Consider the following 16,374-nt stretch of genomic DNA (forward strand, 5'->3'; position numbering starts at 1 on the left):
GCTCACCCTGGCAGCCTTGCCATGTGGTTCCATGAATCCAGGGCTTGTACAGACAGCTCTTTTAGCAAAATGAGTCCACCAGGAATCAGCTCAATGAGTTAAAGGGTCAAGAACTCTCAGATCTATTGGCAGCATGCTGACTGTGGTTAGTAACTATGTGCTATCTTCTTAAAAATTATTAAGAGAATGGATTTAAGTGTTCTCACCACAAAAAAGTAAATATATGGGGTAATGCATATGTTCATTAACTAAATTCAGCAATTGCATAACGTATACGTATTTTATGAACATGTTTTACCCAATATGCATATTATTTTTGTCACCTAAAATAAACGTTTAACAAAACTCCTCTAAGGTGCTCGTGTTACATGCTTTTCCTCTCTGCCTCCACAGAGTGTACTAAAGAAGAGGGACCAAGTGCAAGCAGAGTACGAAGCCAAACTGGAAGCCGTGGCACTGCGGAAGGAAGACCGGCCCAAGGTCAGGGGGCGTGGCCTCGAGTCTGGTGCTCAGGGAATCCCCCTCAGAGTGCTCCGTGCAGCCAGGCTATGTTGGGGGTGTTGGATTTCCTACTGTTTCCTGGACTTTTTCTTTCTTTCTTTTTTAAAGACTTTGAGCGCTGCCATTCTTTGGTAGTTCCTTGCTCCATAAAGCGGCATTGCAGAGAGGGAACAGCCCAGCTCTGTGCTCTCCAAGTATGGTTCCAGGACTGGTCCACACACTGTTGCCCACCCACGATAAGAAGAGCACAGAGCTAGGAGAAAGCTTTTGGAAACTTCGGGGCAACTTGACGTTACCCCAGGACCCATTCAACACATGTTGCTCAGCATTCTAGATACATGTTGTCAAAGTAGCACGGAGAGGGCCGTGCCGCGGGCGAGTTATGCACAGTAGGGCCACAGCTAGGTCGGGTGGGGGGTAAATACCAGCAAAAGGTAGTCGCTGACCCTCCAGAGCTTGAGCAGCACTGACCTGGCTTGAGGGGGTGGTGGGTGCCCTCGGAGTCTGGTGTTCCGAGTCCAGATGGAAGGTCACAGTTGTAAAATGCCAACTGTTGTTTGGGTCACTCATATTTGTTGCTTTCATTCCCCCCGAGCCAGATTTAAAACCAGAGTACCAGAGGCCAGTGCCCAAGTGCTTTCCATGTACTGAGTACTTTATATATAGACGTAGACATGAGAATATGCCAGAAAGTTCATGGAAAATGTGGATTATGAAAACCTGTACAGAGATTTCAAGTGACTTTGCGCCAACTCCCTCTTTTTCTCCGCCTGTCAAATTTGAGGGGGAGGGGGAGAGGGGAGATAAAGGGAGAGCGCTCCCATTGGCCAGTTTATTCCCCACATGCCTGCAATAGCCAGGATGGGGCCGGGCTGATGGAAGCTGGGAGCCAGAAGTGCAATCCTGGTCTCCATGTGTCAGAAACTCAACCACTTGACTTACCACTGCTGCCACCCAGTGTTTGCCCAGCAGGAAGCTGGAATTAGGAGCCAGAGACAGGAATTGGAATCCAGCCCCCCAGTGTGGGACGTGGATGTCTTCTCCAGTATTTCAACCACCAGGCCGAACACTTGCCCCTGAACTTACCTTTGAGTTCCATTTCCCGTGCATCTGCATGTGTGTGTGCGTGTGCGTTTGTCATCTCGCTGTAGAGCTGGGCTCACACCCCGCAGCTGGACTCTCAAGTCTTGCCCCTTACCTTTATGTTACTGTGCTCCTGTTTTGTTGTAACTGGGAGGTGTATTTGGTTTCAAAGAAAGGGTGGGGCAGTGGGGAAACTGATGAAAAAGATCACAGCGTGACCCAAGTTTCAGGGAAATCGTTGGACTCCAGGACCATTCTTTGTTTCTTTTTCCTTCCTCTGCCTTGGTTCTTGCTGCTGCCACCATGCTGAGACATACTTGGAAAGGAACCAGCTTTGAGGCTTAGAAATGGCACTCCTTGTCTCTCTGAAGTGCTTTTTTATGCGACCTGCAGTGATTGCCACGACAGACAGTCGTTGGCGGCCCAGAGGGAAGGCATTGTTCTTCCCCTCCTCCGAGTCATGGCCCAAGAAATCAGGCTCCAAGTGGCTCCATAAATCGCCCGACCCCTTTGATGCCAAATGGCTCTGGATCAGATGTGCCCTGCGCAGCAGGCCTCATGCTACCCGTGTGTTGTGTTGCTGCACCTGTCGCCATAGTGACATGCACCAGAGCGTGAGGGCTGCATACCTCTATGAAAGGTCAGATGATAACGATCAGGGCTCTCGTCCCTGGCTCAGTCTGTGCTGTGGGGCCCCTCCTCTGCTTCTTCTTGCTGCAGGTTGGTGGCCTTTGTCCATGCTGTGTGCCAAGGAGGAGGCCGTGATGGAAGTGCAGCTGTGTGCGCAGCCACCCTGGGTCTCCAGCTGCCTGTCCAGTCGGTCAGTTTCTCAACTGTCCCTGCGATATTCTGCAGCGTGGTGCCATCTGCAGAGCCCTTGTCTCCGTCTCATTTAAAGGGATGATATGGAAACCATGTTTTAGTATTATTATTATCATTATTTTAAATATTTATTCATTTCTTTTGAAAGAGTTAGAGGGAGAGACAGAGAGTGATCTTCCATTCACTGGTTCACTCCCCAGATGGCCACAACCACAAGGACTGAGCCAAGCTGAAGCTAGGATCCAGGAGCTTCATCTGACATGGGTGCAGTGGCCCAAACACTGGTATCATTTTCCACTGCTTTTCCCAGACCATTAGCAGGGAGCTAGATCAGAAGTGCAGCAGCCAGGACACAATCTGGAGCCCCACGGGATGCTGGTGTTGTGGACAGCGGCTTTACCTGCTATGCCACAATACCAACTCCGTATGTTTATGTTTTTAAATTTTCCTTCTAATACCTTAGCCCCAAGATACGAAGATCAAAGTCACTTCACAAAAAGGCAAACACTATGACTTCACTTACACGTGGAATCTAAAAAGGTTGAACTTACAGAAACAGAGTTGAATGGTGGTTTCCAGGTCTTGGGGCCTGGGAGCATGAGGGAGATGTAGGTCACAGGGGACAAACCTTCCGTTACAAGATGAATACATGCTGGGGATCTAATGCACAGTGTGGGTGGTGAGGGATGTGGTAATTAATTTGTGGTAATCATTACACGGTGTCTCTACTCTTAGACATTACATGCTTTATATGGGTGTGTGTGTGTGTGTGTACTATTTGTCAATTAGATATTTTAAAAAACAAAGCTGAAGTCACTTTTCCTGTCCAGGGAGGGAAGGAGAACCAGCAAGCTCTGCCTCTGGCCTTCAGAACTCTCACTGAAGTAGTTCAGTCCCCACCTGTTGGTGCGCAGTAGGGATACCAGCTTTCTCAGAGGCTGGTGATGTTCTCTGATGTTCATCCTTTCCAAAGCCAGGAGCTGAGGTTAGGGATAACCGGCCCAAGGAATTCCTCACTGGCCAGCACCGCTCCCATTAGTCCTGGAGCAGTGCTCTGCTGCTGGGGCACCCAGCTTTGTGTCCCGGCTGACCGGGGTGACCCTCTGCCGCCAGTGCTTGTTGGAGTGCCTACACTCATCCTCTTGGCCACAAGGGTTCTTACAAGTGGGGAAGGGCTTCTTCCCAGCTCACAGGGTCTACTGGAAGGTCCCACACCCCTCCGCCTCCTCTTAGCACGCTGGGTAGGCTCTTCGGTCTCCTTCCCTCTGGTGGGATTGAGCCAGGCCAAGGCTGATTTGGTTGCTTCCGTAACAACTGTCATGGATGAAGACAAAGCGGGGTCTGTGGTGATGCTGCCCAGGGAGTGTCCTTGAGCAGTGGGTGCAGCAGGAACTGTGCGCCTGTTCTCGGTCTGAGGCAGCAGCTCCCAGGGTGGGCAGAGGAGACCCTCCCCCAGGGATGCGGATGCACTTAGTTTTCTGGGTTTGTTGCCGCTCATGTTTTAAAAAAAAATCTCTGCTTTTTTCTGGCCGCGTTGTTTCAGGCGTCTCCCTGTGTCCTTGCGCTCCCCCTCCAGCAACCCCCACGTCTGTTGGAGCACCCTGCCCCCCCCCACCTGTGCTCAGCAGGTGGCTGGGCATCAGCGCATCAGCTCCAGCTTTGCTGTGTTCACAGCTGGGGGCTGCAGGTGGAGAGGCCAGTGCCAGGGTATGAGGAGGTGGCTCAGGGCCCACCCCACCCCCAGAGCCCCACCGGAGGGCCTTTGTGTGTTAACACACCTGCTGGGGGCTGGGAGCTTACCTTGTTTGGGAGGGACAGTTTGAAAACATTTCCCCCAAAGAGTGAGGAGGGGAAATTGGTTTTTGTGAAACCATGGAATGGGGTGCAGATCTGATCCCTTTTCTCTCCCCCAAGGAAGGAAGTGGCTCACCAGCCCCATGACCCTCCCTGTGATTCTGAAACTGGGGCCCAGGGAAAAGCAGCGAGTTCCTGCAGCTAGGGGACGGTGTGTGTGTGTGTGTGTGTGTGTATGTGTCTAGGGTACATTGTGTGTGTGTGTGTGTGTGTCTAGGGCACAGTGTGTGGGGGGCTAGGGGATGGAGTGTGTGTGTGTGTGTGTGTGTGTGTGTCTAGAGGCTGGGTGTGTGTAGCTAAGGGACCAGTGTGTGTGTGTGTGTGTGTGTGTGTCTAGGGGATGGGGTGTGTGTGTGTGTATGTGTGTCTAGGGGACGGTGTGTGTGTGTCTAGGGCACAGTGTGTGGGGGAGGGCTAGGGGATAGAGTGTGTGTGTGTGTGTGTGTGTGACTAGGGGATGGTGTGTGTGTGTGTGTATGTGTCTAGGGGACGGTGTGTGTGTGTCTAGGGCACAGTGTGTGGGGGAGGGTTAGGGGATAGAGTGTGTGTGTGTGACTAGGGGATGGGGTGTGTGTGTGTGTGTGTGTGTGAGACTAGGGGACTGTGTGTGTGTGTGTGCGTGTGTGTGAGACTAGGGGATGGTGTGTGTGTCTAGGGCACAGTGTGTGTGGGGGGCTAGGGGATAGAGTGTGTGTGTGTGTGACTAGGGGACAGGGTGTGTGTGTATGTGAGACTAGGGGACTGTGTGTGTGTGTGTGTGTGCGTGTGTGTGAGACTAGGGGACGGTGTGTGTGTGTGTGTGTGTCTAGGGCACAGTGTGTGTGTGGGGGGCTAGGGGATAGAGTGTGTGAGTGTGTGTGTGTGTGATGACGCTGCGGAGCCGAGGGGAAATGTTCTCCTGCAGAATTTAAAGTTGTGCTTTGGTTTTGAGCTTGAGAAAACGCCGCAGACCCAGAGGTGGTTTATTCTCTGAGCTGTGGGTTGTGTCGCCTGGCTCGTTCCCATTCTAGTTCTGAGGTTGGAGAAATTATAGCACTTAGGAAGGAGCTGGCTGCCTTCCTTTAGACCTTTGTCACTCGTTCAAAAAGAAGTAATGGATGCCAGGAGGACTGCCTTTTAAATTCTTGAAATTTTTAAATTCTTAAAAAAAAATAAGGAGCTGTGTTAGGCCCTGAGCCACAGGTGGCCTTGTCCCAGGTGTGGCGCCAGGTGCAAAGGCTGCTGGGAGTGGGTGATGTGGACGTGGAGGGGGAGGTGCTCCCTGGGCAGGAGCCTGCGTGCTATTGGGAGGACCCAGGTATTGCCTGGAGGTGAACAGGAGCAGCAAACAGGATGTGCTGAGCTGCTCCGGTTGAGCAGAAGCGGGGGGAGGGAAATAGAAACCAGGCTCACCTGGACAATCTTCTTCAAGGCCATGGACTTGGAAAAGCCCCGAGAACCAGCAGAATGGTTAGCGTTCCGGAATGGGGGAGACGGGGCGGACAGCGAGCGGTGTGGTTCTGCAGTGGCTGCAGGGAGGCTTGCTCATGTGAGCTCAGCGAGTCATCCGGGGTCCCCAGGCACTCATGGCAAGTGAGGACCACCACCTGGTATTTCCCAGGTCTCTCCACGGCGGCCGTGATCTCAGCTTGGCTGCAAAGCCAGGCGCGCTGGGCAGAGCCCTGGGAGCTCCCTAGTGCTCACTCATTCCCCACCACAGCCTTCTGTTACGTGGTTCCCGTCGCACAGATGAGGAAGCGGGGCTCGGGGAATTGTGTGGCTTCTGTGCCCGGCTCATAAACGGTTTGGCTGGCGTCAGTGGCCTTTCCCTCTTCCTACGAGGGCTCCCAGCAGTCTTTGCTCCATTGATGGGCAGGCCCTGGCTTTTGTCAGTGTGTGACGGTGACCATGAGGGAACTCGGGGAGAGAAAGTGCACCGTCCCTTGGGTCTCCTGTCCCCATGCAGGTGAGCTCCTGGCTCTGCTGCCCTCAGTGTGTCTGCTCTCGATGCATCTGACGAACTCGCCTCTCCCAGCCTCCTCACCTGCCTTTCTCAGAAGTTTATTTTTTATTTATTTATTTATTTATTTATTTATTTATTTATTTATTTATTTTTTACAGGCGGAGTGGACAGTGAGAGAGAGACAGAGAAAGGTCTTCCTTTACTGTAGGTTCACCCTCCAATGGCCACCGTGGCTGGCGCACCGTGCTAATCTGAAGCCAGGAGACAGGTGCTTCTCCTGGTCTCCCATGGGGTGCAGGGCCCAAGGACTTGGGCCATCCTCCACTGCACTCCCTGGCCACAGCAGAGAGCTGGCCTGGAAGAGGGGCAACCGGGACAGAATCTGGTGCCCCAACCAGGACTAGAACCTGGTGTGCCGGCGCCGCAAGGTGGAGGATTAGCCTAGTGAGCCACGGCGCCGGCCTATTTTTATTTATTTTTAAAGTGTTCTTTTGGGTTACCGAAAGTGACATTCTGGTTGCTCCAGTGGCCTCTTTTTTTTTTTTTTTTTTTTTTTTTTTGACAGGCAGAGTGGACAGTGAGAGAGAGAAAGGTCTTCCTTTGCCGTTGGTTCACCCTCCAATGGCCGCCGCGGCCAGCGCACTGCAGCCGGCGCACCGTGCTGATCCGATGGCAGGAGCCAGGCACCTCTCCTGGTCTCCCATGAGGTGCAGGGCCCAAGCACTTGGGCCATCCTCCACTGCACTCCCTGGCCACAGCAGAGAGCTGGCCTGGAAGGGGGGCAACCGGGACAGAATCCGGCGCCCCGACCGGGACTAGAACCCGGTGTGCCGGCGCCGCAAGGCGGAGGATTAGCCTAGTGAGCCACGGCGCCGGCCATCCAGTGGCCTCTTTTTGATCTTCCCCATCGCAGTGTTTTCCCAACTGTCTTTTCCCCACGCCACTCACCTGGAAAGTGAGAATGCTGTGTGACACGCTGGTTGCTTGAAGCTCGAGGTGACCAGCCCAGGGGCTGTGGCTTCCCCAGGGGCTAGCAGGCCAATGCTGCTGCCATCCCCACGTTGCCAGTCAGGAAGCTCTGTCTTGGCAGTGTTGGGCTGAGGGGACCACCTCCCGGGACTGTTTCTGTCATTGGTCCTTGAATCTGTCCCACAGCAGCTCTGAGCTCCCCTCCCCCCAGTCTTGGGGTTATGTTTTCCTGGTGTCCTCTGGTACGATTTTACTGACCTCGTCCTCGTGGGAGTGGATAATGTGCCCCGTCCAGCCAACTCCAAGAAGTAAACCTCGCTAGACTTCCATGTAGGGCCTGTACCTGCCTGGTACTTGGAAAGCGCTCAGTGATACATTTGAATGTGCTTCTTTATTTATTTTCATTTACTTGAAAGGCAGAGCATCAGAGAGAGGGAGGGGGAGCAGGAGAGAGGGAGAGATCTCCCCACTGGTTCACTCCCCAAATTCCCACAACAGCTGTGGCTGGTGCCAGGCCAAAGCCAGGAGCAGGAATGCCATCTGTATCTCCCGTGTGCGTGGCAGGGGCCCAGGCACTTGACCCATCATCTGCTGCTTCCCAGGATGCATTAGTCAGAAGCTGGATGAGAAGTGGAGGTGCAGGGACTCAACCTGGCACATCATGGGATGTGGACTTCCCAAGTGACAACTTAACCCACTTGCACCGCAATGCCTGCCCCAGTGACACAAAGCGGGGCTCCCCCATTAGCCACGGGCATTGCCAGCCGGGCGACCTCCAGAGCTCTGCCTCTCTCCACCCCTCCCCCCCCCAGCCCTGGCAGCCGCCCTTCTACTTCCTATCAGTTTGGCTGCTGTGGCCTCCAAGTAGAAGCACACATGTCTGCCCTTCTGCAGCTAGCTCATTTCTCAAGGCTCAGAATCACCTTACTTTTTACGGCTGAGTAAGATCTCGCTGTATGTGTAGACCAGAGTGGTCTGTCCATTCCTCTATAGCTGGTCGCTTCCGTTGCTTCCCCAAGTCGTGAATAATGCTACCGTGAACATGGAATCCTGCGGGATCATATGCTCATTCTATCTTTACGTTTTTGATGAACCTACATTTTTGTTTGCTGTAGGAGCTGTACCAGTATTTATTTGATTTGAGAGAGAGAGAGAGAGAGAGATTTCCCATCTGTTGAGATGCCTGCAACAGCCAGGGCTGAATCAGGTCTCCCACATGGTTGGCAGGGACCCAAGTACTTGAGCCATCACCTCCCACATGGTTGGCAGGGACCCAAGTACTTGAGCCATCACCTGCTGCCTCTCTGGTTGTGTGTGTATTAGCAGGAAGCTGCACTCGGGGCCAGAGCCAGAACTCAAACCCGGGTACTCCATTGTGGGATGCAAGGTTCCCAAGCAGCGTCTTAACCGGCAGGCCAAATGCCTGTCCCAGCTGTGCCATTTTTCAGTTCTGCCAACATTGCACAAGGGTTCCACCTTCCTACGTTCTCTCCAACAGGTTCTTCCGGTGTCTTGATAGCGGCCATCCTAGTGGGTGTGAAGTAGTGTTTCATTGGCCTTTTGATTTGCATTTCTCGAGTGGTCAGGGATGCTAAGCATCCTGTTATGTCCTTGTTGCCCATTTGTAGGTTGTCTCTGGAGAAAGGGCTGTTCCCCTGGCTACAGCTTCTTTCTCTGTGGGCCTGTTGTTTGTCCTGAGCCCTGTGTGGCTCTGTTGCCATCCTTGTCACCCAGATTAGAAACTTGTTTCCTCCCTGACTTCCTGTGACTGACTTCTCATGGACAATTGGTTGCCAAATCTGTCCATTCTGTCCTCATCGTGGCATCTTCCTCTCTCCTCTACCTTCTGGTGTGAAAGTCACCACCCTGGTCACGGATGCCCGGCGCAGTCTCATACCATTTCCCAGTTCGTGTTGCCTCATCCGATGCCTGATGTGGTCTCAAGGTGGCATAGTGTGGCAGAGTGGCATAACATTTGAAAGAACGTATTCAAACATATGCACGTAATACTTGATATTTAGAAAGTGAAAATCATTTTAGAGGCTGGCATTTTGGCACAGCAGGTTAACCTGCTGCCTGGAATGCCAGCATTCGCATATGAGCACCAGTTTGAGTCCTGGCTGCTCTGCTTCTGGTCTAGCTCCCTGCTAATGCACCTTGGAAAGCAGCTGAGGATGACCTGAGTGCTTGGCCCTGCTCCTCGTGTGGGAGCCCTGGGTGGAGTTTCAGGCTCCTGGATTCAGCCTGGCTCAGCCCTGGCTGTCGTGGTCATTTAAAGAGTGAACCAGTAAATGGAAGATATCTTTCTCTCTCTCTCTCTCCTTCCCTCCCTCCCTCTCTCCCTCTCTCCCTGTCTGTCTCTCCCTCTCTTCCTGTCACTCTTTCAAATAAATAAATCAGTCTTTAAAAAGAAAATAAAATAATTTTTGTTGGGATAAAGCTCCATAGTATATTCTTGAGAGGCTATGAAAACGATAGATTATCTTTTGTGAATGTTAGGGTCTGAAAACGCCCACCACCTGAGGAATGACTCCAAGAGACTTTCTCTCCTGCAACCAGCAAAGGGTTAAAGATTTATTGATCCAACATGTTGGGGCTCTCTGAACATACAAGAACAGAGGAGCCTCGAGGAACTAAAGTATAGGGTTTATAAAGGCAAAAACCGCAAAATCGGGAGGGGGGAGAGAATACACGGTTGCTAAGCGGTTGCTAAAATCTTACAGTCAGCAATTATGATCTTAAGACATAGACAAATCACATCTTCATTATTAGCCCAGGTAACCCAGGTGCAACCTTTCTACTTTTAAGTTTGAGCAATCATGCTAGGGGGTTTTTGTGCTCTGCCAAGGGTGATGTAGTGCACTGCTATTGTCCGACTATTTGAGATCATAGTTTCAGACCAGAGTCTCACAGTGGGGGGTGCTTTCCCAGAATGGAGTCTCAAGTGCTCCAAAATGGAGTCCCTACTGTCAAGGTGCTACTTCACTCTGTCTTATTTTCACAGCTGCACCAGGAAGGTTTAAACCTGTAAGCTTAAGCTTAACTTTTTACACCCACACATATACAATTTTAACTCTTCAGTGAACAGCCATTTACAATATTGAACTAACAAACATTTATTGATCTTTATATGAAGAGACTTCAAAACATTTGTGGAAAATGGAATTAAGTGGTGTTTATTTTGTTGAAAAAAATTTGAAATTCATGCGTAATTTCTTCACAATATACATTTCTATTAACTTCCCCTTTTATGCATGGATTTCAAAAATTTTTGGTGTTAAATATTTTTTTAACTGATTTGAAAGGCAGAGATAGAAAGAGCCCTTCTGTGGGGAGTAACTGAGACTAGACTAAGTTACTGGAATTAAGACTTATTCTATGCATCTGCTCTCCCACAATATGGCGCTGAGAGAGAGACCAAACAACTTCTACGCAGCTGCCTCGCCAATTTGGCTGACGATGGCAGGAGCTGATCCTGCTCCTGATTGGAGGAGAGCGGCGTGCTCGGCATGTGGGTAGCAGAGTTGGGATTGGTGGAAGAGGACTATAAAGGAGGAGAGAGACAACATGCACCAGGAACACCTGAGGAACATCTGAGCAGCCCCCGAGAGAGCCGGCCGGCGGTGTGCCGCTCCCCCGCGGAAGCGGGGAAAGTGGTGGGAGGGGGGTGCCGCCCCTCCACGGAGGTGGAGGGGCCGGCAGCTAACCCGGGATGGCGTCGTTCCTCTGCAAGTGAGGGAACGGCAGCTAACCCAGGAAGGGCCGAGCAGACGAAAGAACAGCGCAGGGTCTAGTGTCGTTCCTCCGCGAATGGGGGAGCGACACTCTTCCATCTGTTGGTTCACTCCCCAAATGCCTACAACAGCCAGGGTGGGCAAGGCCAGAGCCAAGAAACACCAACACCCAATTTTTAAATTCTTGTTTCTGTGAACTTTTTGGAGTGCTCGTGTATGTACCAGGCCCCAGGTATCTCACTGAACCTCATAGCCGTGTCACAAGGTGGATGGTGCTATTACATGCAGAGGCCCAGGCACGTGGGAAGGAAGTAGTTGGTGTGGGATTTCACACTCTGCAAGTCTGCTGCAACAGACGAGGCACAAGGCCTTTCCTTTCTCCTGGGGGTGTGTGTGCGTGTGTGTGTATGCGTGTGTGTGTGTGTGTATATGTGCGCATGTTTATATGTGTATGTGTGTGAGTACGTGTGTGTGCGCGCGCGCGTGAGTTAAATGGGCCTCAGAACACCTGCCTTCGGGACAGTTCCAGGCTTCTCGTCCTCTTACCCCCGGCCCTTGCCTTGCCAGCTGGAGACCCCTCCACAGCCTCTGAGAACCCTGTGGCCTGGCCTGGGAGCTGCTTCCCAGGTGGGCCCAGGCATCTCCTCTCTTAGGTCACTTGCATGTGCGGTGGCCGTGGGGTGCCCTTCCTCCATGGTCACCTGTCCCACTGCTGCCATCTTGAAGGAGTGGCCTTGGAGCTGTCTCCTCGGGAGCCTGCCCTCACCCCAGCTCATTTGCCCCCGTTCCTCCTCGGCGTATGGACCCCAGGCTCGGGGTGGAGGGAGAGCACCGCCACATCTCACAACTCCACCTCTGGGCCAGTTCCTACCCAACTGGACTGTGGGCATCAGGAGATGAGATTTGCCTATTGAGACCTAAGCACCTCCGGTCCCCCAAGGCCAAGCACAGTGTTGTGAAAATGTTCAGCCAGATATTTCCCAGGGGGACTCAGGCACTCGTACGTGTAGTTCAGAGCTGTGGTTTTGACCGAGTTTCCGTGGGTCAACCAGAATGCCTGTCCGCAGAGCAGGACCCAGGACTCCTTCCTGGGTGAGAAATCCTCTGAATCAGACTCCCTCTGAATCAGACCTATTCGCACTGCGCACCAGTGAGGCTCGTTTTCAGAGCCTGGTTTTCCCTCCGTGCAGCAGCTTTGTTAGGTAAACAGGAAGTGGCTGGCCGGCCACTTTCACCCAGACGCTGGCAGGAGAGGAGGCCAGAGGAGGAGAGAGGGGAAGCAGTTGGTGAACCGGCAGCGACGGGCAAAAGTGACTCCAGCCCTGGCATCCGAGGAAGAAGCTTACGTGCTTTGAAGAAGGCATCCTATCTCTTCTTACAAGTTCCTTTTATCCAAAAATGTTCTATTTATTTTCATTTTATTTGATATATATAGAGAGATCTTCCATCTGCCGTTTCAGTCCCCAAATGCCCACAGCAGCCAGGTCTGGGCCAGATCAAATACAGGGGTTCAATCTGGGTCCCCCATGTGGGTGGCAGGGACCCAGGTACTTGAGTTATCATCTGCTGCATCCCAGGTGCATGTTAGAAGGCGTTAGAAGCAGAGCTGGGACTTGAACCCAGGCACTCCAGTGTGGGCTACAGGCGTCCCGCGTGGCGTCTGAACTGCTGCACCAAATGCTTACTCCAAAAGTTCCTTTAAGTTTTCCAGGATGTCTGAGGCCGTCTTTCTCGCCAACTCATCCTTGCCTTACCCAAGTTCAGTGCTCAGCGTCGGGCGCCTCTGGACCCCCTTGCCTTGGCTCTGCCACTTCCCCCCCTCATGGGTTCCTCTGCCATCTCCAGGCTGTTGCAGCAGATGGCCAGGCGTCCTGCAGGTGGTCAGCACCCTCAGGCCCGGCCTTGCGGTGCTATTGCCCTGCTGGTCAGTGCCTTGCCCCTAAGGCTGGAGTGTGAAACTTTCCTGGTTGCTCAGAGTTGACCCATGCAGCCCGGGTTCATGTGTGGGTTCATGGCCGCAGCACAGGAAACAGACAAGGCCCCACCTGCTGTTGGGAAGTGTGTGGCTGTTGGGAAGTGCTTGGCCACGGGGCTTTTGCCCAGGTTTTGGGCTTCTGGAGCCTCTGCTCACCCTCCAGGGCCCGGTTGGAGCACTTGAGTGACTCTGTGCTTTGGAAGTCCCTCTGGTCACAAAGGCCTCTCCAGCTGTGCAGAACGGGTGAAACTCACCAAAGCCAAGTGCGAGCTGTGACGTACAGGACATCGCTCCCTTCATGAGAGTCTTCCAGAGCTCTTTCAGAACAACACGAAATAGCCTACCCTGTTTTTCTTTGTTATGTTTCAGATTCTTTTGATACAAGAAATACATTGCCTCCTCCTTTCTCAGACTTGTCTAACTGTGTGTTTCGGGTTCCGTGCTATCTAGAGGAGCATAAGCACGTCTCAGTTTATTTGCAAGGTGATGTTCAGAGGAAGAGGGCGATCAAGTCCTCTGCATTAAGTCTCTGACTCACAGGGAAAGGCATGATCAGTCTGCACATGTAGTTGCCTGGTCCCTGGGACCCAGGAAAACCTGCTGCTTTGCTAGCTCCAGTGAGGGACGTAGGAGAATAGTGTCAGGTGCTCTGTGTATTTGGAAAACAAACAAACAAACAAACAAACAAAAAAAAAAACAGGTGGGGAATCACAGACCCGGGACTTCACGTTTGTAAGCGGGGTGTTTTCCCCCGCGAGTCTCTGCTGGGATGGCTTTGCAGACCTGGGTTAGGGTAGTCCTAACAGAGGCAGAGCGCCTCCTTGGAGCTGAAAATCCAAGGCTGTGCTTCCAAGCGAACGCCCATGGAGGGAGGAGCGCACCGACGGCGTTTGGCTGTTGTGCCTTGGCCTCCCCTCGTGTGTGAGCAGAGGTGCGCGAGGCTGAGGTACCTGTCGCCCGGATGCAGCACCCACGTGTGGCTCCTCCTTCCAGGTGCCGGCAGACGTGGAGAAGTGTCAGGACCGGATGGAGTGTTTCAACGCCGATCTGAAAGCCGACATGGAGAGGTGGCAGAACAACAAGAGGCAGGACTTCCGGCAGCTGCTCATGGGCATGGCTGACAAGAACATCCAGTATTATGAGAAGGTAATCCGTGTGCCCCACGAGACTGCAGCTGCTTTTTATTTATTTATTTTTTCTTAAGATTTATTGATTTATTTGAAATGCGGAGTTACAGAGAGAAGGAGAGATAGTGGGGGAGATCTTTCGTCTGCTGGTTTACTCCCCAAATGGCCACAACGGCTAGGGCTGGGCCAGGCTGAAGCCAAGAGCCTGGAACTTCATTTAGATCTCCCACGTGGATGGCAGGAGCCACGTACTTGGGCCACCTTCCACTGCTTTCCCAGGCACATCAGCAGGGAGCTGGATTGGAAGTGGAGCAGCTGGGACTTGCACTGGTGCCCGTATGGGATGTCAACGTTGTAGGCGGTGGCGGTTTCCCTGCTATTCCACAAGGCCGGTCCCAAGGCTGCAGTTTCTAATGGAGCCTTCGGTGAGGGCTTCCCAGAACCCAGAAGCAAGAATCCTGCTGGCTCCAGCTCCTTCCCTCGGCTGCTTGGTCTCAGTGCCAGGCGTGCCCCCATCCTGCCTGCTCACGGGGCTTTCCCTTGCACCACTTCAGGTGGAAGTGGCGGTTTCCTCTTCGCTCTTGGCAGAGTCAGGGAGACACGGCTGCCGCCAGCGCGCAGAGGCTCCGGGGTTACTGTCTGCTGTTGGGCTCCTGCATGCAGATTCCTCACTTCCTCTGGGCCAGGGACCCCTCGGGTCATTTGGTGATGCCTGTGGGCTCCTAATCAAAATACTGTCTTTTTTGAAAATAGACTTTGAAATAATGTTTTTAAATACCTAAAATAAAGGAAGCAAAGCAGTTGAATTAAAAACAGTTTAGGGACAGATGTTTGGTGCATCAGTTAAGAGGCTCCTGGGGGCCGGCGCCGTGGCTCAATAGGCTAATCCTCCACCTTGCGGCGCCGGCACACCGGGTTCTAGTCCCGGTTGGGGCGCCGGATTCTGTCCCGGTCGCCCCTCTTCCAGGCCAGCTCTCTGCTATGGCCAGGGAGTGCAGTGGAGGATGGCCCAGGTGCTTGGGCCCTGCACCCCATGGGAGACCAGGAAAAGCACCTGGCTCCTGGCTCCTGCCAGGATCAGCGCGGTGCGCCGGCTGCAGCGGCGGCCATTGGAGGGTGAACCAACGGCAAAGGAAGACCTTTCTCTCTCTGTCTCTCTCTCTCACTGTCCACTCTGCCTGTCAAAAAAAAAAAAAAAAAAAAAAAAAAAAAAAAAAAAAAAGAGGCTCCTGGGGCTGCCCACATTCCTGTGCCTGGAGGCAGCAGGAGGTAGCTCAAGTACTTGGGTTCCCCACCCACGTGGGAGACCAACATTGAATTCTGGGCCCCTGGCTGTTGGGGCAGATGGAAGATCTCTGTCTATATCTGTCTGTGCCTTTCAAACAAAAATGAAAAAAGTTTGATTCAAGGATTCCTTGGATTTGTGGACCTCAAGGTTAGTACCTGTGTGTATCCAGGGACTCTCAGGAAGTTAGCCCAGTCTCCTCAAGCTGGGTTTTCTCCTGGTGTGTCCAACCCCCAGATCCTTTTTTGTTATTGAATCTTGTTTTCTTCGAAGCTTCCAATTATATGGAGCAAAGGCCTGATCATAGTCCGACAAGTAACTTGTAGGCATGAAATAGAACAGCAGAGCAGCCTCTGAGTGTTCCGGACAAGTTTTAACTCAGCTGCTCAACACCGCAATCCCAGCAGTTCCTCCCCATCCCAGACTAGAAGCCTCCCTGTCTCATGAAGACCTTGATGGTTCTGGCTGCAGGCGGTGTGTCTGCGTCTTCTCCAGTTCATTTGGTGGAGCCGGGGAGCGCCAGGCCGCAGGGAGGGACTGTTTCGAAGCAGAAGGAGAAAGGTGGCGTGCTCCGTTTCTCGCTGCCGCCTCCGGGAGCCCCTGTCATGGTTCTGGGCGGGCACTGCCCTGGGCGCTTTGCGGGTGGTCCTCCTTGAATTCACCTGCACAGAACAGTCTCAGGTGGGATTCATGATCCTCAGTCTAAAGCCAGAGAAGCTGAGGGGCAGCACGGTTTTAAAACTCGGCCCAGGGTCTCCCTGCTCGAGAGTGACTGTGCCAAGACCAGAGCTGGCTGGGATGCGTCCACGAGTTGGAGCTGTTCCCATCGGCTCTCAGCCAGGGGCACAGGGCCATCCGTGCCCCCTCGGGAACAGTGCTGCCTGCCCAGAGGTGGAACAGTCACCCCACGGGAAAACAAGGCCGTGTTTCTCCATGGCTGTGCCTTCAGGTGAGGCACTTGCCTCTCGCTGCCTGTCTCTTCATTTCTGCCATGGGCATGGTCCTTCCCCACTGGAGGGCTGGAGAGATACAGCCAAACAGAGCACATGCGGGTACTTCCAACACAGCTGGCGCGTGGTAGG

General features: G+C 52.9%; 1 protein-coding gene across 1 annotated transcript in view; it reads left to right on the forward strand.

The window, feature by feature from the left end:
- SNX30 (sorting nexin family member 30) overlaps positions 1-16,374 on the forward strand; it is a 142,984-nt gene that overhangs the window by 119,141 nt on the left and 7,469 nt on the right. Inside the window, exons 7-8 of the mRNA XM_051843080.2 lie at positions 394-480; positions 13,874-14,026. Coding sequence (XP_051699040.1) covers positions 394-480; positions 13,874-14,026 — 240 coding nt within the window. The remainder of the gene's footprint in view (positions 1-393; positions 481-13,873; positions 14,027-16,374) is intronic.

This window comes from Oryctolagus cuniculus, chromosome 1, assembly GCF_964237555.1.
Source record: "Oryctolagus cuniculus chromosome 1, mOryCun1.1, whole genome shotgun sequence".
Taxonomy (NCBI): Eukaryota; Metazoa; Chordata; class Mammalia; order Lagomorpha; family Leporidae; genus Oryctolagus; species Oryctolagus cuniculus.